This window comes from Pagrus pagrus, assembly GCF_965226575.1.
Source record: "Pagrus pagrus genome assembly, chromosome: 11".
NCBI classification, from domain to species: Eukaryota; Metazoa; Chordata; class Actinopteri; order Spariformes; family Sparidae; genus Pagrus; species Pagrus pagrus.
In genome coordinates this window covers 20163405-20190177 of record NC_140195.1, presented here as the reverse complement: position 1 = coordinate 20190177, position 26773 = coordinate 20163405, and the positions used below count along the sequence as shown (strand labels likewise).

Sequence of the window (26773 nt, the reverse complement as noted above, 5' to 3'; positions counted from 1 at the left end):
GGTATCGGATCGGTGCCTGGACTCCAGTACTCGCCGATACCGATGCCGGCATTTTCGGCAGTATCGGAGGCATTTCCGATACTGGCATCGGAATCGGAACAACTCTATGGTATAGTGTTACAGCAAGTAGTCTGTCAAGCCAACAACTGCTGTTCAAGCACAGTGTTGTCACACCATAACATTTAATATTAAACTTGAAGATACTATATGAAACAATTCAATACGATGCGATGCGATGCGATGCGATACGATATCCTTTATTGTCTCCATAGGGAAAGTTGTCTTGGACTCAAATGCTGCGCACATATAACTTCCTCCATAGTGGAGATAATAGCAAAAAAACATAAACAGAGCAGCACATACTGTACCAACACGATTTACACAAATTACACATATTGCACATATTACACCACCAGTAATGATCAAAATATCATCAGTAATTGCACGGTTCCTGCAGCCTCAAGTAGCATTATTTAAAATGTTAATTGAGGTAAACACAAATATGTTTTTTTTATAATGGTTAAGTTTCAACATATCCATGGTTTACAGAAACGTACATTGCCAACATTATTCTGGTGCTTGGGTTGTGTTTTTGTTTTTTTATTTATGCATACGTCATATGTGTGCACACATGGAAAATGTTACATATCTAGAATCCTACTGCAAGTCTCTGAGTGCATGCAGACATGTGAGTTGTCTCCCCTGGGCTCTTCATGTGGTTGTTGTCTCATGAAAAATGCAGCTGTATTCATGTTCGTCTTTTGTTGTGTGAAATCCCTTGTTACCACTCCTGAGAGCGCAGAGGGGGGAAAAAAAGACCTAATATCTGGAGGAGGTATTTGCTGTTGCTTCCTTTCAGGGGTGGAAGTCAGGGGTTGTAAAAATGTAGAAACAGGAAATAATGACGCTTCTCTATAAGTTTAATGAATACATTTGCTCTGCAGAGATTCGTCACCAAGCGAGATTCGCTTTCGAACAACAATGAGCTGCTGGAGCCTTGGGAGATGTGTTAGTGAGTGTGGATTTTGTGCCTGTCAAAAGTTTTTCTCTTTGTGTGAATGTTTTCTGATTAGCCTTCACATGTTTTTATCAAATTCCTGAAATCTTGTTATTTTGTGAATCCTATCATCGTGCCAGGCGACTGCAGGCTGCAAATCAACACCGGCACAATCAGCTTCACTGCAATCATCTCTACCTACCAGCGGTCAAACGATTATCAATCATAGTCTTTGACATGCAAAACAGAACACAATCACAAACCTTCAGAGCAATCATTAGTGGGCAGAATATTGATGTATTTTTTTCCTGAGCATTTCTTAGCTCAATTACACCTTAAACACATTCAGATCAATCACAGCGGGAATCCGTGGGATCACTGATGTTAGGATCACTGGGATCACTCAGGGTCGGCTGTGGGTTAGTGAAAAACGTGCAGCTGAGAGGAGGGGCTTTCCAAAACGACAATTAGGTCATAAGTAGGAGAGATTTCCAGGGAGCAGAAGGGGCGAGAAAGGTCAAAATTTAAAGCTGGGGGGCCCATCTTACCGCCATGACCCTAGGAGAGTAGTAGTCCCTGTCCGCAACCCGCTCAAACACCCGGAACTCCATTCTCTGATTGACACAGTTACTCATCTGGGGGGTTGGAGACATGAGGGATGTCTATACTGTACATTCAAAGGCTTTCTGTGTTTGATTATATGCAGTATATCCAAAATAACACATAGTGACTGACAGCGTACTGAAAATATCCTATCCGTTTCTCTAAACACTGTGTGTCTGAGCCTTGATAACTTAACTTTCCCTTATCTTGCCTTCTATTGTTGGTTATATTCTACACATATAAAAAGTGCCATCAAAGACTAAAAATGGAGAAAATCGATTTTTAACAAAGGCAAAGAAAGAGATAAAACATTTTTAAAAGCATTGAATAGAGTCTGCCTCTCCACCTGCCTGCCTGTCTGTCAGTCCAGTTCCCCCCCGACCACCCCTGTCAGTCTGCCTCTCTGTCTCACCATCGCCAGCTCAGCCTCCAGCTCCTTGATGCGGTTCTCCTTGAGGTCGAGCTGGGAGCGCAGCATCCCCGTGTGCTCTGTGGCTTCCTTGGTCTGTCGCCTCAGGTCCCACTTCTCTCTCTCCAGCATGTCTTTCTCTTTGGCCAGCGCCTTCACCGCATCCTCGCTCTCCTAGCAGACACAGAGATCCTGATGGATTGGTTCACATATCAAGCATACCTTTGAAAAATAATAAGGTTCAAGCGAATCTGCTCGGTTATAGCACCGACCCCAATTTCAGATCAGTTAGCGCAATCATTTTTAAGTCTAAATTGTTAATTTCACTTTCTTTTGTTAATTTCAGTTTTCTACCTGCTTTACGTGCTGTACTTGCTGTTTATACTTGGAAATGAAATATGTCAAAATACAACAGTAATACACCTGAATAATACCTGAACGTCTAATCTCAACGCCAAGAGAGACGTCTTATTGGTAGCAACTGAAATATTTTCACTCATTTTGACAACTTTACATGTGTAACAATTCGGTCATTTGTTACATGCACACATTTTGTTATAAAGAAAACGACAGAAGAGATTTTTCTTCCTTTCCAAAATCTTTTCGTGCGTGCACTTGCTTGTGACTGACTGTGGTCAGAACATGGGTGCCATACTTTTCTGTGCTGCTCATAGTTGCGTATGAAGTCGCGGAGCTGCTCCTCGCGGCTCTCCAGTGTGGCATAAAGCTGCTGCATCTGGTTCACCAGGTCTGCTTTCTCCGCCTTCAGACGCTTCCGGTCCGACTTCATGGCTGCAAGGAAGAATGAGAGAGGAGGAGAAAGAGAAAGAGATGGAAAGATAGGGATTCTTAGTGAGCATCAGAGACCTAGCAACATTGGTTGTGTGGTGAAGTTTCAACATTAACTGCAGAAATGTAAATAAAAAATGAAATTACTCTAAAGGGGTCACGTATGCCACTGCTAACACGCTTTGAGAGGATTCGTGTCCAGTATTTTTAGCATATTTAGTCCACAATTCCACATTATAGCAGTTTCTTAATGAAGAATAACTAAGTTATTTAGCACTATGAAGCATTTGAAGTAAAAGCATTAAATCCACCTGCTGTTGCTGGTCTAATGTGGCGTGACTACGTGATGATAAAGAGGGGTGAATCACAGATGAACCCCCCCGTCAATCTCCTCTCCACTGCTGGATTCATTAAGAGGCTGGCTCTCTCTTCTCATCTATCTCCCTGCCACACACTCTCTCTAATCCCCTGGCACCTCACCCACGCATCATGATAAAGAATGTGGTTTAGTGTAGTTATTCACAGAAGCTCTAATTTTCTCAAAGACAACATATCCTTTTTCTCTCTCCCCTGCATCTGCCTCTTCCCCTGCTTTCTCTCGATTTTCACGCGAGGCTGTTTTCCAGACATCTGCTGGCTTAAAGCGGAGTTTCCCCCCAGCTATCTATCCAAACTGACAATATATGCTTTATTTACATTTTATGTATTCTTGCGGTGTCTGTGCACCTTAGTTTCCTTCACTTTGACATCTATTTCCTCACAGCACTGATGCTCTGACCGTTTTTTCATAGCGTCGCACAATTCTTTGTTTTTTCTCTTGATGCTTGTTATCATGTGTTCACCTTTCCTCTTGCTCCTTCTTTCCCCCCCCCCTCCGAGCCAGCTGTGTGTCATTAATTAACTTATATCACAGCCTGGTTAATTGCTTGACATTCACAAGTTGTGTCTGGGGAGCGCGCTCAGGCGTGTGGAATGGAAGTGCGGTTTCACAAGGACAGATTCATCCTCCCTTTTCCTCCGCTTCATTCTTTTTCCTGTCACCCTTTCACATGGCTCCCTTTCACCGGTTCTTCAGTGGTGGAAAGGGGGGATTCAAGCCAAACTAGCCAGCAAATGAAGAGACAAGAAACATCCCTCATTGGCCAAGAGAAACAGGAAACCTCCCAGCACCTGCCTCAGGAAGCGTAATCAAAGCCGTCTTTGAGATGAGCCAAAAATGTTGCTGCTGCCTCACATCCTGCACCTGTGACCGTTTGGCAACATCAACCCTCCTGGTGTCGAATGCAAGAAAGCACTCACTGTGACTCGGTAAAAGGGTCTATTCACACACGCAAATCATATTAGCACTGTTACTTACCGTTTAATACCAAAGTATGAAGCTCATAATGAACAAAGATGCTCCTGGTGCTAGTTATCTTACACTGAACAATATAGGTGAGATGGGCAGGCAAAAGTATGTCTCTTTCTGCTAACAGCCATATAAATGACTGAAATACTCTGCGGCTTGGCCCAAGCCTCCAAGAATTATTACCAGATGAAACAAGAGGAAACCACCTGGGAGCCATACAGAGCTGAAGCTAATGTGGTTTGAGCTGGAGGAGGAGGGAGACATGAAGTGGAAGCTACTAGAGAGGCTTCAATTTAATAGTCGTTTCATGGAGGAATGATATCCGTGCAAGCACCTATCTCTTTCCTTGCCATGCACTGCATTCATATGTTTCTGTGTATTTTGAGTATTTGTGTACTTTTTTGATTAAATCTACTTTTGCTCTATGTCTAAAATGTTCATCAGTGGTTGCCTGCGTGACACTGTGCACCGTGTGTGCCTGCATGCCAGTTCAGATACTGAAAGCTGCAGGAGAACAGGTCAGGACTCGTGCACAGAAACATTCACCCCTAACAGCTGAAGCCACTGTTCCCACTGTCCAATGTGCCAAACACCTGCCTGTATCACACTCTCCTGACATGTTCTCTAAAATCTGCATAAGTGTTTTTTTTAGCTCATCACACAAAAATGACTGTGCAAGCAAAGCCCTTGTGCTTCAAAGTAGCTTAATGTGGGCATCTACTGTAGTGGGCTAAAAGCTTTTGTCTGCCGGGCTCTTTTATGACGCTTTGCTACACTGGAGGGCTGAGATTGCCTGCAATGAGTGGGCCAACTCATTAACTACCAAACAGCTGGACTTCTCAGGAAGTTATTGGCTGGAGGCAGCCCCATATAAAAAGTAATCTAAAGGAATAGTTTATGTATAGTTTATTTATTATTCGCTTTCTTTCTGAGAGTTAGATGAGAAGATGGATGCCTCTCTCGTATCTCAACAGTCTCCACTGATGTCGACAACAAGATTCTGCAAAGTCACAGCAGTCGGCAAGGAAATAATCCCACAAATTACCTAGGTTTTGGTACCTTCAAAGAGTCAGGCTAGCTGTTCCCCCCTGCTTTCAGTCTTTATGCTAAGCTAAGCTAACCAACTGCAGGCTCTGGCTTCATATATAGTGTACAGCTATGAGAGTGGCATCAATCTTCTCATCTAACATACTAGAAGAAAGTTAATAAGCATACTTTGTCATGGTTTGAGTTTTTGGTTTACTTATTTCATGTTTTATTGTGTAGTGCTCTCCTCATGTGTCATGTTTTTGCTACTTTGATGCTTTTCACTTTGTCCCTTTCGTCTTTTCTCGCTTTTTTCCCTGTTCGCCTGAACTCATGTATTAATTAGTCCCTGTCTATTTAAGCCTGTGTTTTGTATTACTCTTTGTCAGCTCGTCGATTCTGTTTCCCCTCATCAATCCCGTGCCTCCTGCCTGTGTTCCCAGCGCTTCTTTGGTTTGTACTTTATTTAGTTTTTGCATTTTTGTACTTCTTTTATTCTCAGATTTGCCCCTGCTTGCTCCTTCTGTTTTAGTTGCCTTTCGTTGCCAGATTTTTTTGTTGACTGCCTTTTGTATTTTGGAATCCAAACACTTTGGATTAGGTTCATTTTAATAAAGCTCGCTTTTTGTTTTCACCTGCCCGTCTTTGCATATCTTGGGTTTGGGTCCCTTTTTGTTCAAAGGTAAAATACTTACAAACTATTCCTTTAATTAATTAAATGTAAATAAAGGCTAAACATAGATTGATAGAAATACACAGCAAAGGACAGACACCAAGGGAAGGTGGCAAGCTGGTTACTATTTGAGCAGCTTCATATTTGTGTTAAATATTTGTCTGATTTTTTATTTTAATTGCGCGTTATTTGTCATTCCACTTCCTCTTTGTAGAAGTCAAAAGGGTAAGGGTATGTTCCTGTTGCTGTTTTGTGAATTTCTTTTCCTTGTTGAGTGTTGCAGACAGCAGAAGAGTGGAATATTTTGCAGGAGGAGAGATTTTTGGTATGTTTTGATACTTTTTTCCTGCTGTGAAAAAATGTCACCACAGGAATCCCTTTTATAAGTGACATGAATTCGAGCTGACCAGAGCTGCTGCTGTTTGTGAAGAAGCAAACTACGAACTGTTTACAGCTGCCTTTCAAGCCTACAGGGGGTTCGCTGTTTGATGCTAAAGGAACACATTTTTGGTGGACTATCACTTTAAAAACACTACATGAATATATGTGGGTAAGTGTCAATCGTTATTCATGCTCCCAGAAAAGACTCTCTAGCCCTTTGTACACAGCAGGGATGATGCACCGTTATTCTGCCTTACGTTCTGTATGAAAAGTTCGATGACTGTTGTTGTTGTTTCACCTCTTTGCCTGCAGTGAAGGTAGAATCAGAACCAAATCAACATGTTATCTGACCCTTTTATAGATTTACAGGTTTGCAGGACGGGACTGGGGTGCAACGTTTTGACAATATAAAAAGCAGCTAGCAATAATGATCATTTAGCAGCAGTTAGCATCCCTGCTGCTGCTAAATAATCATTATTTGTCTTGTTATGCCATTGTTTAGAAAGGGCAGCCTGACAACTATTTAAAATGGCTCACTAGACACAGACACTGTTGTGCTGCATGTTGCGCCCCTTTTGCTTGCTCAACGATGGCATGCTATCCAAAATCACACACTGGCCGTTGTTTGGTTCAGTGTAAAAAAACAAAGCCAGCATGAAGAAGGGTCTTCGTTTGGGACAGTATCGCCTGACCTCTGTGTAGAAAGGGCTTCTGATCGGTCATTAACTGAATAGAATCAAAATCAACCTCAGCCATCTAGGTAGGCTTTTCACATCCAAAATACCAACCCCTTTTACTCAATGTGCCCCATCTATTACAGCAACAATATGTCAATATAGATCCCAGCCATGATTTCAGCTAAATAACATTTCACAGGTATAATAACATTTCTATATGGACAAATAAACGACAAGCGACTTTGGCAACAATACAGGGGTCTTTGAGGAGTCAACGTCCATAGCATATGCAATTTTTCCAGTTCAGTTTTCCATGCTATTATGAACATCAGGATCACAAAAGAGACCCACTTATCAACACCCCCTCAGAAAATGATGTTCTTCACGTTAATGAATGAAACCACTTCACACCAACGCTACTCCATATAACTTCAGCCCTAAAGAGAAGGGACAGGCTTTTAGTCGGCTCTTAACATAATTATTTGGGGAGAGAACAAAAGAGACACCAGCTCATTGGAGGGAGTCCAGTGTTCACGGATTGGGATTTAAAATCTGCCAGCTGAATAATGAAGCAGGAGCCTCGGAGCTGCACAGTGTATCACCTCCTCACTTCCTCACACAAAAAAAAAACTCACAGGATGTACGAGGTTGAAATGATGTTACTACTGTATCACACTTCTTTGCCGTCGTGGTGATTTTCCGACACAGCAATTAAGAGTTCATTGATGTTTTATTATGAATATACAAACCTCAGCAATGACATTTGACCTTTTTATAGGTTTATGCACAGCCTATGAGCGAGCCATTAAAAATGGATCAAACATTGCTCGCTAATAGATGATCTGGAGGGGAAGTGCTAGCGCTAGCGTTTGTGTGTGAATGAGTGTGTGTACGAGCTATTTGAACAGCAGAACTGACACATCAGGGAATCAGGGGGGAGAATCATGCTTTGATCCCATAACAGCTCCTCATTACTCACCTCTCTGTCTTCACTTCACCAAAACAAAATTAACTGGCACTGTAAGAGGCTGAGTGTGAGCTAACACCGCTGTAACATTCGAGCGCAAACACCAAGTCAGCTGAGATGTATTCTGACTCGATGGTGCTGACTGAGATACACTTGTAAATGCTGTGATCCACTCACGTGTTCTCGCTCCGGACCATCCAATTTGAATGGACTGAGGGGCAAATTTAAAAAGCAAAACTGTTCTCATTACCTGTTAATATGAAGCTGCCAGCACTGAGGACATAAAAGATTTATGAACACACGGCAGCCCAGAAGGATTTCCAAAATTCAATTGGAGGATTTCTTATTTCATTTGTTTAAAAATTAAAGTCATCACTAAAACTGTCGCAATTACTTTAATGTTATCAGGTTAAGTAGCATAATGAGATTTGGCGGCGCTGAGTGTTTGTGTTGGTTGTATTTAGTAGTGGAATGAAAGAAATTTACTGGAGTACTGTACTTAAAGCATCATTATTTATCTATTTTGCCTTAAAATAACAGCTTCAAAATAATTTTGATGGTACAGTATCTTGTAACAGGGTGAATTGTGTCTCCGCCCCCCCATCACTTGTTTCTGCACTATGTGACTGAGAGGGTCGGATCAGAGTGCTACATACATGTTTACTGCAACATACAAGTTTTCAACACATAACATTGTTATGACATGACGAGTTTTGTTTGTAGTCAGCACCTTCATTATGTCTGACATATTGTCACAGACCTGGGATTTGTATTAACGGCAGTGGTGTTGCTCTCAGAAACTGCGGGGGGCAGTATTGTTGAGGTGTTGCACTTTACTTAAGTATTTCCATTTTATACAACTTTATACTTGGACTCCACTTGGTACTAGACGCAGATATTATGCTTTTTACTTCACTACATGACAGCTTTAGTTACTAGGTGCTTTTCAGATAACACATTTTTCATCATATCCTTTTTAATGAAAACCATGTATCTCCAGATTTTTTCTGATAAACTGGAGGATCAGGAGTGTCTTTCAGGGTTCTCCTACTACTTAAGATAGACAAACTATTCAAAACTGGATTTGCTGGAAAATGCATCGTCACAAAGCTGAAAACGCGCTTGTGATAAGTTGTCTTTTTAGAGATACGTGATTCTCACAAGACAACAATGCTACAAACATGATGCTCTTATATGATGCATTGCCGTAAATTAAACTACTGAATATATAATAGTTAAAATGAGCTCAATCTTAAACATCTACAGCAATAGAATGCAACATACACATTAATTCATCAGTAATATCAATCAAAAACATCAAATATATTTTTAAGAGACAGACAAGGACCATTTTACTGCACAGTGAGTACTTTTACTTTTCAAACTTAAGTACATTTTGCTCATCTTAATTATGCTTTGACTTGAGTAAGGTTTTGAATGCAGCGCAGTATTTTCACAGCGTGGTATTAGTACTTTCAAGGAAGTAAAGGATCTGAATACTTCTTCCACCCCTGGATGTGTCTGTATGTGTTTGTGTATGTGTGTGTTGTGGTGCTTACACACCTAGTAGATGAAGAGGCCTTGTAGTCAAGGACAGAGCTGCTTTCTGAGTACAGTGTAGCGTGAAATGACACTAAGCAGCAGGCAGCACTGTGCTTTGATGATACATAGTTGTCTGCTGCTTTCATATGAGCTCTGGATTGACTGCGGGTCCCTCAGTGATAGTAATTAGCCAATAGCTAATTAAAAAAAGCAGCGAAGGCCAGCTATACTTTGAAAATTCATTAAACAACACTTTGATTAGAAAGTCCAAATAAGTATTGGGTAGACCTAAACACTTTTTGAGAGCAGACCAACTGCATTAACCAAGCGCTTTATTTTCTCATTGTACCTTCACTCAAGGCTTTGGCGATTGTGAGGACAGATTCAGTTCATTACCATTTGTGTACTTCAAGGTAGGGCGGACGAAATGATTTCAAGCAGCAGCTTTTGGGTTGGACCGAGCTCCTACAGGCATCATAACAAAACCTGTAATTGTGAGAGGTTGCAATTACCCACGATTACAATTACAGTGCTCACAGGCTAATGTCTGGCACACAGTGGGAGTGAGCTCAGGTCTTAACATTGAAATGGTGTGGGCATCACACCAAACAAAGGCGGAGGAGGGGACAGAGGATGAGACAGCGAGGGAGAAAATGAAGGAGAGAAAACAGACTACAAAGCAGCGTTCCTCTCCGCGTTCTCCATTTTGTATTCATAGGCACCGAAAAATCTGCATGTAATTTAGCCACAAACTGTCTAAAGTGAAGGCAGGAGTGACAACACAGTTTCTGTGAACCATTCTCAAAGTAAACAGGTATTATCTCAAGTGGCAGAGAGCAAAGCAGGGGATGATGCATTTGGTTCAGGCGACTTCATCACTCCAGTCTTTTTCTTTGTCACCCACAGCAGAACAACAGAAAAATAAATAAATAAACACTAGAAAACACAAAGCTCCTCCGCATCACAATAATTGTTGGAAGGCCCCTGGGGCGCTTAAAACTCCAAACATTGCTCTCATTCTTTCAGGAAAACACTTTTCCAGAGCATCTGGCGGGATGTTCACAATATGCCACCCTTATGAAAACAAGGGGAAATCAAATAGAGTCGACATCCTGCCTCCAATCAATCGGCAGCATACGGAAATTGCTGTGGTTAATGAGGTATTCTCGAGAACATTTGCCCTATGTTTTTATTTATTTGTTTATTTTGCATCAGATGCCATTTTAAAACACAACTATTTCCAATGCCAAAAACTAATGTGTTACAAACCTTTCAAGCACAAAAAGTAACCAGACAAAGAATGCTGAGCAACATTAGAAATAAACATAACCTCAGACATGAATGTGAGATCAGTTGGCAACCGCAACTATGTGGTGCTCTGAACAGGTTCACTAGTAGATGTCAACCTCCAAGTTTCCCTGACAATCCAACCCTGAGTTAAGTCTAAGGATGCTCAACTCAATCATGATAACAAAAGGCTGTCTAACCTATTGGAAAACACAGTTACTTCTGTTTATCAAGAAGTTAGACATGCACTGTAATAGTAAAAATACATTTAATCACAAAGTAACACATGTTCTCATTCTCACGAGTAAACAAAAATATCAAATTGACAAGATATACCGGAGGCCTCAGTATGCTTCAGTTGAAGTGCCTGTCGAGTTGTTAAACAGCATCTGAATCTCCATTTTAAAGAGAATCAAGGGGAAGAGACAAATTTTGTGACTTTCTGAAACAGACAATCCAACAATCACAACCACTTTTTTTCATCATCAAGACTATAATGCTTCCATCACTTATGTACAACTGCAATCTATTGGCCATATTCAGTCAGCGTCCATTTCCCTCTGAAGTCACACTCAGGGTGGGAAGCTCAAGAGCTGGAACAATGCTTTGCTGCAGTGTTTGGGGTTGCAATTCCTATAAACATCAGGAATCTGACAAATCATTACTATTTCACTGCTTCCAGACTGATTAGCAACTCAAAAGACAACAAATAGTGACAATCTGGAGGGACTTCAGGCCATTTCAAGGTAAAACAACATATTTGATAGTCCATTAGCTAACGTGTGCATTCAACCAGTTCCTAGCTAACATTACCGTTTGATTACATCCATTTATTTTACATCCAGGCTTAAATAAATGTGTCCAAGATGTGTGTTGATATTTCTGAATTAATTTGCATTTCCTATTGTATGGTGTAACACTATCAAACATTATTAAATAATAACCTCTTAAAATATGCCTTTTCAGTTGCTGATAGGTCGGGAGGTGGCGAAGTGATAACAATTTGTAAACACAAATGAAACATTTTTTTTCCCCCTACGGTTATAGGACTTGCAGCCTGGAACGACATTTGAGTTTCCCACCCTGAGCGTGACATCGGAGGAAAATGGCTGGCGTGTGAATATGGTCTATACTGCGAAGGACTTTCATGAAAGTCTGAAAATTTACTTTTTATTGTGTCTCGCCTGTTGGTATGTCAGAAGATTTTGCCTTGACCTTGAGTGTGGCCATTTGAAACAGATATAAACACTTCTGCCTTTAGACCTGGGCAGATGTGGATGTTGTGCATGACGTTTTACAGCTGTGTTTCAGGCACACATGAAGCCTTGTATCCCAGAAACATGCTGAAAAATGTCTCAAACATCTTTGTACATCTGGCCCATAGTGCACTTTAGCAGCCCTAAAATTTTCTCATGATCTCATGGACAAAGAATTGCTAGCTGGTTAGTATTACTCATATCTTTCTGCTTCCTCCGTTTAACCCAAAATGTCTTCATTATCTCCATCGTCCCTCATGGCCATAAAAACTCATCAGCCTATTAACTTACACAAAATAAACCTGTCTTTCCTTGACTTTTAGAGTTTCCCTCTGTGTGCTGCCCTCATCACATTAAACCCACACACTGCAATTAGCACCACAGCAGTCGGGACCATGGCCAAGTATCTGCAATACAGAACATGAACGCATTCAATGGAAGCAGCTGGAAGAGCTACACAAACAAGAAGATGAGACAAAATGGGATGACAGATTTGTTTCCACTTTCTGCTCAGAAACAGTTGTAAATACGGGGGCTGGGGACAAAGCCAGAATTCACTGGCTGCAACCCACTGCATGCTAACACTATAAGAGCAAAAAGCTAGCTAATGCGTTTGTTGGCCTTTCATAGCTGTCATAAAAAATAGTATCCTTGGAGTCTGAGCAAGCCGCTGTGACAGTGTATGAAGATGGAGTGTGACAACCGTGGACTAACAAAAGAGCTTGGAACCAGCTTCTGCTCTACAGGCCAGGTCATGTGGAAAATAACAATAAAAAACATAAATAATTCAGAAGTCTTTCTGCGTTCACCACTGAAGGCAAATTTATTTATTTTCACGGGTCAAAAGCTGTATTTGAACCTCAACTTCTGCTCTCTTGCTTATACAAAACAGCTTTGAGAGCAAAAACAAATACAAAATAGCAACAGGGGCGTCTTCTCACTCAAGTTCACAGTCACTTCAATTGGCTTTCTGAATTACTCCAACTAACCCGACTCAAGTATGACAGCAGCCAATTTCCTGTTGTCCTCCCACATACCCCATCTTAATTGCAGACCAGATCCACCCTGCTTAATGTTTCTGGACCTTGTAAGCCAACCAAAGTCCCCCTTTATAAAGCTTTCATTAGCTGCTGATTGCTCTCAGTGCCTGCTGGGCTTGGTAAGCTTTGGCCTTCATTAACAGGCCTGAGTCATACAAATGACTGTATGACGCAGTGTGCAGTCTCCTCAGACAGCCAAACATCCAGCTGAAAAAGAGATAAGTATTTATTTGAAGTGTTCGCCATTGTACACGGCCCCAGTCCATTTTGTTTTTGTTCAATTCTTTCAGAAAGCGTAGGCTGCAAGTGTCAAGTGAAATGTCGCAGCAACAAAATCCCCTGACAGCATGTCATGCATTTTGTCTGATACCAAATGGTGGTTTTGTGCCTTGCTTCGTTCCACAGGCGATAATTCTTTGAAAAGAATGATTCACTGCCACGCTGATGACATCTCTGCTTGATGCCCTGCAATCCACTGAGCCTGGCCTGGCAGAACTTCTTCATTACTTTACCCTGCTCAAAGGCTCCGTGAAAGCAATATGTAAGCGTATTCTCATTTTGTTTTCACTCGTGCATTAAATCAAGGCACCAAACACTGTCATTGTTGGTCATTAAGCGCTACACACACTTTATCAGTTCTGAAAGGATGATTACTGAATATTAAAGGGACCATATACTATAAGATTGTATGTTTTAAATGGAAACATTTAAAACATAGGAAATCAAAATTATCCAAAGAATGCAAAGAAATAACAGTTTTTGACATTGTGATGTCTATGGATTGAAATACAGAGATATCTACTGAAATTAGCATGCTAACCAGCTAGCCCCAGCCCCTAGCAGCAATACACCAATACTCTTCTGGTCCCTGAGCTAACTGAGCTGACGAGCTAGCTGCAGCTACAGTTAACAACGATTACTCTGGTGATATGCCGGCCCTATTTGTTTTAAATATGAATTTGACAGGTGACAAATTTTAACATATTGCACCTTTAAGGCAGTTTCCAAGGTGCTCTTGTTTGCAAATGAAATGTTGTATCAACCTGTAGTCAGGTGATTAGTGCACAAATTACATTCAACCCATAGTCAAACATTAAAACTGATTTTTCATCGCAGCTTTTATCTTTTTGTTAAGCTATTACTCAACATATTTGAACCAAAGAATAAAGCATCCACACATCTTATTCTAATCAGTATTTCCAGGTAGAAAAGCACTAATTTTCAACTTGAAGAAAGGAAGCGCAAAAAAAAAAAAAAGTCTGGACGAAAACGCTAAATGCTGACCATTTCAATGGCACATCCACCTTTAAAGGCTGTTAATAGTGTTTATTTTCAATGCATTGCTCTGATTACATAGTCAAGCCCTGGCTTGCCTTTTAGCAAACTCTCCAGGGAGCTAAGTTTCAATGCAGTCCTCTCACAGCATTCAAATCCCTATTTCTGTGAAGTCTAAGTTTGGTTTTAGGCAGAGAGCTTTTTTGTATATACACAAATAAGTGTGATAAAACACTGAGCTGAAAGATTTAGCTGAAGCTAATAAAGACATCTGAACTTTTAGAATTTCTTCTTCTCTCATTTGTAAATTCACAATCCAGCATTGCTCCGATGATACAGTGGCGCTGCCACGGTACATCATGCTGTATGTACATCGAGGTACGTGGGCGATGCAGAGTGGGAACATAGCGGTGTGATTTGCCTGCAGCATGGAGCGGCTTTTTAAAAAAAAAAAAAAAAAAGAAAAGTCAAAGCATTAGCGTCCCCTCCCAACACCAAGAAAAACCACTCCATCTCTCGAGTGGAACACATGCTAATGGACCATAATGCAGCTAATGGGCAGCATTAAACACATTGTTAGACACTCATGTTAATATTATGGTGACAAGAAAAAATGCACTGGTTTCAAAATGCAGCAGGTTTTCTCTCAGCATGAGTGGGGAGTGGAAAACAGAGAAGCTGAAGCAGCTGGGAGCAAAATAATTAGAGAATGTTTTCAGCAGGAAGAGAGAGTTAATATAACTTCAGTCGGCTTTGCATACTTCCAATTTTCACCTAACAGGGAAGAGCCGCCTACAGCTACTTTTGTTGTGTTATTCAAAATAGCTGGCTATGATAGGTGGATATCATTTTTTTTTTTTTTTTTAAGCAAACTACTGTGTTTAACTGTTAAATAATTTCTGCGTGTCTCTGTACTGAACTGTCTTGTGCAGGTTTGTTAATAAGCTCTTTTGCACATGTTAACTTTATAAAAAATGTTGGCTTATTCTGGTTTTATAGGATGCTATCTGACATTAAACGGAAGACAACAGATGAAAGTGCTTTCTAGGCTCGTTTCCAGATAACTATTGTTTTTTTGTTTATTGATGAGAATTGACCTGACAACTAAAATAATATAAACTTTAACTATTTTGGATAACTTTACTAGATTTTACTTTAATTGCGTTTCCATCCCCTAGTAGCAGAGAGAGTGTAGGGTTTGTTAAGTTGAATATGTTAGTCCAGTCTGCCTGATTAATCAACCCTTTATCTTACTGAGGTGTGCTCAAGTTAGAATCTATCACGACCATGGCTCCCAAATATCATAACTGTGCTGTGTATTGATAAATCCATGGCGCTGTCCTTGGTGCTGGGGAAGCAGACAGATTTGTAATTGCGCCTTTTTTTCTTTCAGTCCTGCACTTCTGTCAATTTCGAGATTTCAAGAGAGAGAGGATCACATTAACACACTGCTGCCTTTAGTATTTCAATAATATTCCCATACCCACAGATCAAGCCACCTCTTTAACAAAATATTCTGGTAGAAAAAAAAATATGAACAGATCACAGATTGGATAAATATTCAGGAGAAAAGTTACATCAGAAAAGTGGCTTATCATTCACTATTCATTCTGAATTATTCCTTTGTTGAAAGACGTTTAGGACAATTTTGCCTTATTTTGACAATTTAAAGCAAAGACAGACAAATCTTGCCTTCTATCTTTTACATCATTGTCTCTATTTTTTATCATACAGATGCTAGTGAGTTAAATAACACACACAGATTCTTGTTTCACTATCCTTACCTTGCAGGGCCTCCTTGGCTCGGTCCAGGTCCTGCTCCTTCTGGGCCAGTTGCACGCGGAGCTCGGTGGCGGAGAGCACGTCGGCAGAGCAGCCTCCCTGGGTCTCCTCCAGGTCCTTACTCAGCATGTCCTTCATCTGCCGCAGCAGGTGCACCTCCTCCTGGAGCTGGGCCACCTCCTCACGCAGCAGGACTACATCACACAAAAAAGAAAAGCAAGCTTTAGGAAGTTGACACTAAAACATGGCCAAATACATTCGTGGTTGTGTCCTTAACAGTGAATTGGGTGTTGAGCCAAAGTTAAAATGTAATTCCGGTAGCTACAGAGGGGTCATATGCAAACTGCGATCCAATCCCACAGAGGTGGAATAGCTTTGAAAAGCGACACGACTGCAGAAATGGTTATGTCTGAAATGCTAAATCGATTTAACATCACCATAGGAGGTTATGGTTCCATTTGTAATTGAGATAACTGCAGTGCCAAATTACTGTCGGTAATAAGCGTCACAGGGGTAGGTGGGGTCCAGGAGATGAGCAGAGACAAGACATTGATATTATAATGAAATCTGTCTTTGTAGTCGCCTGTTGAATCATCTCTGTGTTGGCAGAAGTTATGAGAAAAGAAGGGGGGGTGCATCCATCTAATATTCAGCGACTGGTGCTTTAAAGAGTTCCTCCCTGCCGTTGTCACAAAGAAGCAAACAATGAAGTGAAAACAGCAGCAGAGTAGACTTTTCCTCACAATTTGACTCACTGAAAATGTTTCAAAGCGCTTCCAAAAGCCTCGGCAGCAGAGAGAGGACTTCACACACGTTTAAAACAAGCCACAACAGACAAATGTCACACTTCAATTTCTCACATCAAACCTCAAAAGAGAAATATTCAATCCAAAAATATGTCTTTTTTTGCACTCTGAATGTGCTTGTCTAGGTGGAGCATATGGAGAGTAATTTATATAAGGATGAGTAGAGTCATTCTGCTCAATTTCATGCATCCTCGGGGCAGGGGGGAGGTGGGGTGGGGAAAACTGCTCAGCCCCATCTCGCATGGCTCCGCTATCAAGTGCCTCACATAAATCACACTTCATGCTCTCATATCCCAGCTCCAATATTACTGTCAGAAACACTGAAATCGATCAGAGATGAATGGAAGAACTGTGATGAGGGGGCTGAATATGACAAAGTGCTTGGGGAGGAAGGGACAAATCAAAGCAAGAATACAGGTTGCACTTCTAATAAACGATCGGATGATTATTTGAAGTGTGAAAAGTTAAAGAAAGGAAGAATGAGCAGGGCGAGAGGTGGATTTCCAGCAATGTTTGCCAATTCAGCAAAACAGTGCAGTAAGCTCCCCCACATTGCCCATCTAATACTGCAGGTCTCCAAAAGTGAGGTTTGGAGTAGAGTTTCAACAAATAACTGAGGAATCGATTATCAATGTCACTTGGCAACTATTCTGACTAATCAGTACGACTAATAAAAAAAAAAATTAAAGTAATCATTAGTTAGAAGCACGTTTGAAATAATCACCAGCTTACCAGCGAAAAGATGTTTTTTCAGAGTGGAACTTTAAAACACTCTCATGTGTCTGTTATTATCGGACTATCACTGTAGCTTTTGTCAGATTTTGTAAAAGTAAATGTAAATCAAATTAAAACATGTAAATCTAAAATCCCTTACAAACTCCCCATGACAACAATACAACAAACACTGACCTAAAATATTTCCACAGTTTTGAAACAGCACCTGAAGTGAGCATGACTCACAAAGGCCGTATCTGTAGCAGGTACTTTGCTCTCAATTCTCTATTTTGTATACATGTTCCTGTTTTTCTGTCTGTTGCCTGAATGTGTCACCGGTGACACTCGCTGTTGTTGTATGTTGCTGACTGAACAACATATAATCATCTGTAATCCAGTGGTTGTGCCACGACACTAACAATTCATTCTTGACTCCTCTTACAGCAGGCCTGGTGTTAGGCTCCCATCTTCCCCTCCTGCACCCACAGCTGTGATTGATACATTACTCAAGGAAACCAGACATTTCAACAAAGTATACAGAGGACATGTGGTGTATGCAGCCTTTCTCTGACATGGATCACTCACTCACTCTCACCTTTCCTCCCCTGAAACGAACACAAGCCCTTAAGACCAGTATGCTGCTCGTACAGCGTGCACCTGCTTCCTGGGGCTTTTGAGTCCTTTAATTTGTGTTCACTGACTGAATATAAGTGGCTGAAGATAAGGGCTGCACACTAAATAACGAAAATGAAATGTAAAAGAGGTTATTAGGAGAAGGGTCGAGAGAAAAACGTCGGCGAGCGGAGTGTCATTACACAGAGGTATACTTAATGGACCCGGTAATAGAACCGCATTTTACAGAGCAACTCAAGCAGCAACGGCCTTATTGGCAAACCAAAGAGCTGGCCCGTTTTGGAAACAACCGACCGCAGGATACAGTTCATTGGTGTTTAAAAATCCAATAATAGTCACAGACTCGATTACTTATTCATTAAGTTTGTATGTATTGATTGTGCAAAGGCAGCAAACCAGGGAGTCGTAAATAAGGGACAGGGACACTGAAAATATGGGTTTTTATTTTTAATAGCCAACCCATAAATTCTGTCCCACAATTATGGTTTATGTGTCACCCACTCCCTTATAGAATGAATGTGCTTCTTCAATAACAAGGGTCTCATGTTTCAAATTTTGCAGAGGTACAAATCTTTGAATTCAATATACACAAAATGACATTTGGTCTGTCTTACTTGATTTTCAATGTAAGCTTATCCACATTGTTAACTCCCACAGTAAGTTATAATAACCAGTATAAAATAGTGATCTCACCACAGCAACAAAGAGACACAACCTCACTTGTTATTGCACTTCCTGCTGTGATCACAGTGGGACATCAGTGGGACAAAACTTTAAATAAACACCACGTCATCAAGTAACAGATGTAACATGCAGCATGGTAAATTGGCTGCCTAGCAGCTGCCTGTTTTCTGTTCACAGTCCAAAGTAAACAAAGAAAAATAGCATTTAGTTGTGATGTGCTTGGCATCTTTCACTACTTTTAAATCTAGACTTAAAAATGTTTTGTTCTTCACTGCCTTTGACTCAAACTGTCATCATTATCCTGAACTACCTTTAATCTATACATGTATTTCAAAATATTTTTTACACTTTAAATATGTGTTTTGATGTTTTATGGTGTTCATTTTAAATTCATCATGTGCAGCACTTTGAATTACCTTTGTGAATGAAATGTGTAATAGTCATAAAGTTGCTTTGCCTTCGGGAATTCCTTGACTGTCTACAAAATATTTACTTATACATTACCAGACATTAGTTGGACAGAATCCTGTCCACAGCTACTTTAACATTGAGATCTACAGTAGATGTCCATCCCTTACAAACAAAAAACAGAGCATCTAAACAAGGAGGGAATCCAGGCTCTCCAAAGATAGGAATCTGAAAAAAGCTAAATCATTAAAAAAAAAAAGCCAACATGTTTTGACCACTGGGTCTTTATTAGGGCTGCAAAACCAAACTAACAGAGCATGCACAGTCCTACGGTACTTAATTGTGTCATGGTTTGAGTTTCGTTTTACTTATATCCTTTTTAATTTTGTAGTTCTCTCCTCATTTGTCATGTTTTGCTTTTCACTTCCTCCCTTTGACCTTTTCTCGCCTTTTTTTCCTCTTTACCAGAGTTTATTTGTTAATTAGCACCTGTTTATTGAAGCCTGTATTTTTCTCTCACTCTTTGTCAGTTTGTCTACTCTGTTCCCCCCCAGCAGTCCTTTGTCTCCTGTGCTCCTCGTGTTCCCGCCTGTGTTCCCAGTGCTTCTTTGGTTTGTACTTTATTTAGTTTTTGTACTTTGTACTTGGATGTGCCCCTGCCTGCTCCTTCTGTTTGTGTTGCTTGTACTTTGCATTCTGTTATTTTGGCTTTTGGATAAATTGGACTTTGAATTGAAGCTTTACTTTATTAAAGCTTGCCTTTTGTTCTTCGCCCTGCCTGCCTCCTGAGTGTCTTGCGTTTGGGTCTTTGCTATTTTTGCTACACATAACAAATTGTCAGTAAGCACTAGACCAACGATGTGTACAGAATATGACATGATAGCATGGTAACCCAGACAGTGTTAACACCATAAAACCACCATTATAAAGTTACTATATGTACTTTTTGAATATGTCAGAATGCCTATGTATAGTTAGACTGAATATACTATGTACAGTACATAACTTTACAGAAAAGAGACCTGTGCTCAGTCAAATCCCTGCCTTTAAACTGTGCATACTGATTTAGAGAATATGTTGCAGATAAATATACCAGCTCTCAAAGATTTATGAGGACACAGATTCCTTCAAGATTAAAATAAACCTGTGGAAAATATGGAGAAAATGTAGATTTTATATCCGCACACTGCTGCTTCCTGATTTAAATGAAACTTGGAGACCTGATTATCTGTCACAACACTGTGGTAAAAAAAACGTTTGAGGCCGAAGAAATTCCTACAATTTAGGAGCGAGACGACCCTCAACATCTCTGATAGGAAATGCTAGATTAGCTGAGTAGTCATTAGTGTGTGCGCGGTGGAAACAGATATGTTATTGTCTTCTCCGGCTTTCTGCAGGCGAGCGCAGTGCTGGAGCACTCTAGATAAGACAGAAAGAGGTGTAGGGGGGAAGGGTGGGGGGGAGCAGGGGAGCCACCTATTCTTCAATGTCCGCATCGTCTCGAATGGTTGGCAGGAAGCATGCGCTGTAGCGCTGCATTATAAATGACAGTGAGAGTGGGAGCTTCCTGATAAGCATTATCTCTCCTGCTCTCCCCTCCAGGACTCCAGGGCGTGCGGCTCATTCCCATGGAGACTCCTCTCTGCAACGTTTGCCAACTTTGGTGTCATGGAAATTGCGAGGCTCATAATTTAGGATGAATATGAGTATGCAAAGTAACATAGTCATTTTGTTACTTGTTTCAGGTATTATGTTCCCAATTTTTTACATCAAGGGTTATTTTCTTTGGCATCAAGTCCATAAAATGACTTCTCTTATCTCAAAATGCACATGTATTAAAATTCCTGTGCTTTTATTGATGGAGTGTTCTTGAGTACCATAATTCTCTATTGCAAAAGCCCTGAGAGAAGCTAAAAATATGACAAATACAATATGTGTTCACAAAATAAATGGCTAGCATTCACATTAAACATGCACCTTGGGCATTTTTTAAGTGCACTGAAAGAAATAATGCGACCCAGAGAGGAAAAGAATATTAACAAGTTTCCAAGTTTGTGTTCAGGAAATCATTTCACCCCAGCACCTACAGTCAAGAGCTACACATCTCGACTGACGCTGCTGTTTTTAGCTCCACTTCCAGTCAACTGTCAACAAAAAACCTTCTGGCTTTAATTACTTCTCCCAAACAGAAAAAAAGATGATAAATAGAAAAAAAAGAGATGTATTTGTCAGTGTGTACCACTGTGAGCACACAGAAAAGTTTGTCAACGCAGGGTTGTGTTTGAGTTTGCAGTGGTGTGAATCTGTTGCCATCACAACCTCAGTAGTATAGGGATGAGAGGATGTATCAGGGCCGATGTTTGCTGCCTCTGTGCTGTTAGCTCAGCCTTCAACACCACCTGCTACCCACTGGCTGACGGATCGAGGCAGAACTTTCTTCCCCCTTAATAATTCCTACCACATACTAAATCTGACATATAGTAGAGTACAGTGTGAGTTAGACACAAAAATGGTATATCCAGTATTGCAGGTTTTCATTTTTGTAGGTCTGTTTTGTTTTTCATTACATACTGAAGTAAATCTGGGAACATGGTATTTCTCTACAACAACATCATAATAGCAAGAAACCCAAATAGCCAAACGATCAGACAGTTAAACCAGATCCAAACCATGTAATCTGGAGGAACAGTTTGCTCACCTAATATTTCTGTAATAATTTCTTATTAAAGGAAACTGTGAGATCAAACTATGATGGGCACAGTAGGTTAAGACTGAATCAGGAAGTCAGTCTGTTACCTGAAGACTGATTTTCTGGCCACTTGGGGGCAGCATATACAAGCTGTGAACACATCACCGACTTTTAAGATGATATGGCTTATTTGTTAGCTAGCAGTTGCTTATTAACACATCGAACAGTTACAGAGCAACATTATCATTCATTTGGAGTCATGTCTCTGGGCACTTGAATTAAAGTCCAATATTCACTTTCTTTCAGCTCTGTTTAAGGTCTCTACCAACTCCTAAAGGGAAATATCTGGCTCTATAGCTGCTTAAATGTATGCCCCAGTGTGTTCACCAGCTAAATGCTAACTGTGTTTGTCTGGTGTATGATGCTGAGCAGGTAGCGTACAGTTGGTGTAAAATTGTTTTTTGTGATTCTACCCTCTCACTGAAGTTACATACCATAGTGCAGAGACAAGTGATAGGGGGAGTGGCTGAGACAGAGACACCATTCACCCTATTGCAAGAAACTGTACCATCAAAATGATTTCGAATTTGTTATTTTAATGTAAAAGAAGTTGCAAAATGTTGCATTAATTCTGCAAACAAATGTAATGCTAACAAATGAAATAACAATGGTCTGTAGTATTGCAGCATTCACTAACAGATTACAGAAAAGCAAATGTACAAAACTGTGTTTTCAAGATGCATTAGCAGCTTAGCTCGTAAAAGCATTAGCTTGGCGCTTTTATTTCCTGTTTCTAATACTCAGAAATACACAAAATTGTGGACCGGGAGCTTCTTTAAATAGTACAGGCTTAATGTATTTCTCTGACTGAAGTCTTATGCAACTATGAAGGACCACAGGGATTAAAGTGAGGCTAATGACGACTGATCTGTGTCTCGGACTGGATCAGCGAGGAAATATGTGCATTCATTGACCCTCGCTCCCTCTCTGCCTCCATTCCATTCCGATTCCCTAAACAGGCCCGCCTCTGGTTATTATGATTCATCGAAACAGTAAATAAAATCTCCCTCCTCGGCCACTGATGTAAATGACTGCTTAAATGTGCACATTTGCATAATGGCAGCACTGCACCAGCTGACATGCAGTTGGTACCAGTGAATTATGAATCTGATCAGTGTCATTTCCTATTTGTATGATTTAAGCAAAACGGCTGAAACTGTCCCCCTAAATAATCCTGCAGCCTTTGTGGGACAGCTTAGGTATGGTGGAGACCAGTCATAAAATTGTTCCAAAATATCAGCACTTCTCCAGGGACATAAAACCTGTCATCTTCTCTCCTAGATTTAATGGTGCAAAAAACAGATTAAATATTTGAGGAGAAAATAGACCTTTTTCAAAATGTGAAATGGCTTCAACTGTGAACACTTTTTAGATTTTATCATTTGTCTTAGAATTTGCTGGTATTCTGGGTCCAGAGAGAGAATTCAGCCATGTAATCAGGAGATCTCACACATTATGTTTCTGTGGGGCATCTCTCTCTGTCTCTATGCAACTCTCAGTGTCTCTTGTCTTTTCCTGTTCTTCCCTCCTCCAGTTCTACCTCTCCAATGTCTACAAAAAACAGCAGGAGTCACAAACCAAAGTTGCAAAAGGTCCAGCAATCTGTCAGAGACTCCAGTGGCCACGAGGCAGCTGAAATTGGACTTGGCTGGAACGGGATTGGAGGTCGAAAATTGATAGGGAATGACAGTAAGTGTCTAGAGGGGGGAAATTTTTAGATTGGTTCTCCTTCTTCAGAGTGAGTGGGAGGGAAGGATGGGGTGGGGTTCAATTTTTGCCTGTTACTGGAGACAAAATCAATTAACAGGCCTATTGTTCCCACAGAATTCTCATTCGGTCAGCTGGCACAGCGAGGACATACAGCACAGGCCAGCAGTCTGGAGCTGACGATGGCTGCTGCTGCAACAGGCAGTCCCACTCCACCATACATACTGCTGCTAAGCAATGTATAAATAATGGAGCAAGCACACTTGATAAGATATTTCTTTCACATAATAACTTAGTGATTTATACACATCATGTGAACACAGTGCTTCGATTCATGCAATATAATATCCCAACACATCGTGAGGCGACACATAATCGATTCCTTCCAAACCTACATCCTCATGCAGTGACAATGCTGTAGTGCAGCACTAGCTAAGCTCCAACAGCATTTTTCTCAGTCTATGTACAGTAAAACCTCATCCTCGGGCTGAATGCAGAGCACAATGTACAACAGGACAAAGGCACAACCCAAATCAGGAATGTGTTAAATAAAAAAGGGTCTGAAAAAGCAGTCGGGTCAAGAATGCGAGGAGCAAGTGCTTTCATGAGGCAACAGCCCACATCCTCTTATTTGTTTTGGACTTGGCAACTCAGCCGTGGCTCTGCCTGAATAATTACATTCAAGCAGATTCTCTCTAAAAAACCCATTCAGAGATGACACGCTGGGTTAAAAGCTTAACCCTTCACAGCACTCATTTGAATAAACTTAAAATAAAGACATTATTGATTTTGGAATGCTCCTGTGATGCCAATTTTACAGCAGATTGTTTTAATGTATTCTTCTGTAACAATAAAATAAGCATGAGGCAAAAACAGACGCTCATAGGGCAGCAGTGGAGCTCATCAGAGACGTTTGCCCCGGCCCCTTAGAGAGTGCGTGAACGCCACTGCCCTACAGCCTTTCAAAATGATTGACACAGTGGGACCCCTGTGATTAACAGAAATATCGACGTGGCTAATTAAACAAAATGCATGACCCTCCTGCTCCTTTAAAAGGTAAAGGTAGAATTCTTCTTCTCTTCAGGCTATCTGAAATTAGCATAAGTATTTCTTTTTCTTCTCCATTTCTCTGTGCATCTCTCACTCAATGGGGAGGGTGAGATGCAACAGTGCAGTAGACTACACGCTGTACACTGCCAGAGACAGATTATGATTACTAAAAGAGGAAAAAGGTATTCAAATTCTTCATAAATTGGGAGAAATACAGGAGAATTGTGACCCCGGGAGGAAACCAAGAGAGGACAGACGCTGATAATTCATCTGAATTTACTGTATCTTGAAGAGGAATATTCTGTTTCAATGTTTGTCTTTGAAACTTCTCAAGTCTCCTCAGGTCCACTCTCTATGCTTCCTGTTGCCTCAACAGTCTTTGTGACAGAGTGAAGAGCACCAGTCCTTTACTAGCTCGACTGATATAAAATCTATGAGAATGAGCAGTGTTATTCCTATATGCAACAGAGCCCACGGGCTAATGCACCCCCTCCGTCATGGTTCTATTTCCCTGTAGTGATTATATCCCAGGAAGCACATGAATTTCATGGATTTTATCCACAATCTGCAGTGTTGGAAAATTGACATATAGATATTGAAGTTTCTATGCCCTCAGTGTCGCTCTGGATGCCTTCACAGAAACGCGGCATGTCACAGGAGCATCGACTTTTAATATGAAGCATTATTCTGTTCTAAATAAATTTTCATCCATGTGAAACATGTGCACACTCCTACACACATTACTGAATGCATGATGGGATACTGATTAATGTTTGCCCTTTGCAGGCATGCCTACAAACAGCAGCCATTATCTGACCTTTCCTTCCTGAGGGAATCAGCGTACTCGAGACAAAAAAAAACTGTATTGCAAACGATGATTTGCCCTCCGAAAGAACCATACCACTGAATTAAGGTCATTTACGACAAACATGCACACTTTCCACACCAAACTTACCATTTTGCTAATGATGCTGTTTTAAAAATTCAACTGCATTTTTTCAGTCACTGATATCCATTCCTTGTAGCTGTAGTCTAAAAATCTATTAGCACACTCATGAAACCAGCTTGACTTTTGTAATCCATCACAGTGAACATCAAGTCCGCTTTAATTTTTGTCAAAGTTGCTTAAGGCGAAGCAGAGTGAGTTAATACAGCGCTGACATTTTCAAATCAATCTGCGCTTGAACTGCAGTCCACACAACTGTAACACCGGCAATGGGAAACGCAGACTTAATGCTCTGACGAATTACACAACTCAAGCGAGTTTCAAGGATCTGCTGATTGATTTTCATATTGTGAAGAAATTAATGGAAACTAGAGATGCCTGAATTGGTGCACATACACTGATATGGCCCCTTTACGTCGGCTGCAAGTGGCAACCTGTGATTTGAGCTATTTATTACTATTCCAGTGTTAAACAAACAGAGGGAGTGATTGTCACACGTACAAATGAGGTGTTCAAAATCTGCCAGAAGGGCAGCAAAGGTGAAATGCGTTGCTTTCACATGCAAATCTTCATGACAGAGAAAGCACGTGAGTATTTCCACATCAGATCCTGAACACGTTATTCAGGCCAGGTTGAAAAATATATATTTCATAGAGCCTTTCATCTTTCAATGAGATGCTGGAGTCATTAATAAAAGTCAGAGTGTGCATCTTCTCCGTCTCGCGCACACAGACACACACGCACACGCGCGCGCACACACACACACACACACACACACACACACACACACACACACACACACTCATCTTTATGGACCATTGATAGCAAATTCATCAGCGGCTCATGACGGCAGCAACGCCTAAGCTCTGACTGATGAAGGCAGCCTGCAGTGTCTCCTCGGCCTGGGAGTGCTTTTGCTCTGGATTAGCTAGTCAATTCTCATGAGCAGAACAATCTCCCTGCGTCGCCCGAGGAGATGACAGGGTCACGCCTGATGAAAACGGAAAAAAAGGGAAAAAAACAC

At 40.8% G+C, this 26773-nt stretch overlaps 1 protein-coding gene across 5 annotated transcripts in view; it reads right to left on the bottom strand.

The window, feature by feature from the left end:
- The window catches only part of LOC311265729 (kazrin-like), a 182388-nt gene that overhangs the window by 11086 nt on the left and 144529 nt on the right, over positions 1-26773 (bottom strand). For 4 of the 5 annotated variants that reach the window (XR_014623609.1, XR_014623610.1, XM_084367695.1 and 1 more), the window contains exons 5-8: positions 16055-16246; positions 2665-2801; positions 2013-2183; positions 1546-1632 (exon numbers count right to left, since the gene is read on the bottom strand). Coding sequence is in view for 3 of the 5 variants with exons in the window: in XM_084367695.1 (XP_084223821.1) it covers positions 1546-1632; positions 2013-2183; positions 2665-2801; positions 16055-16246 (587 nt within the window). In the remaining 2 variants the exon portion in view is untranslated. The remainder of the gene's footprint in view (positions 1-1545; positions 1633-2012; positions 2184-2664; positions 2802-16054; positions 16247-26773) is intronic. The other variant, XM_084367696.1, reaches the window with a different exon arrangement.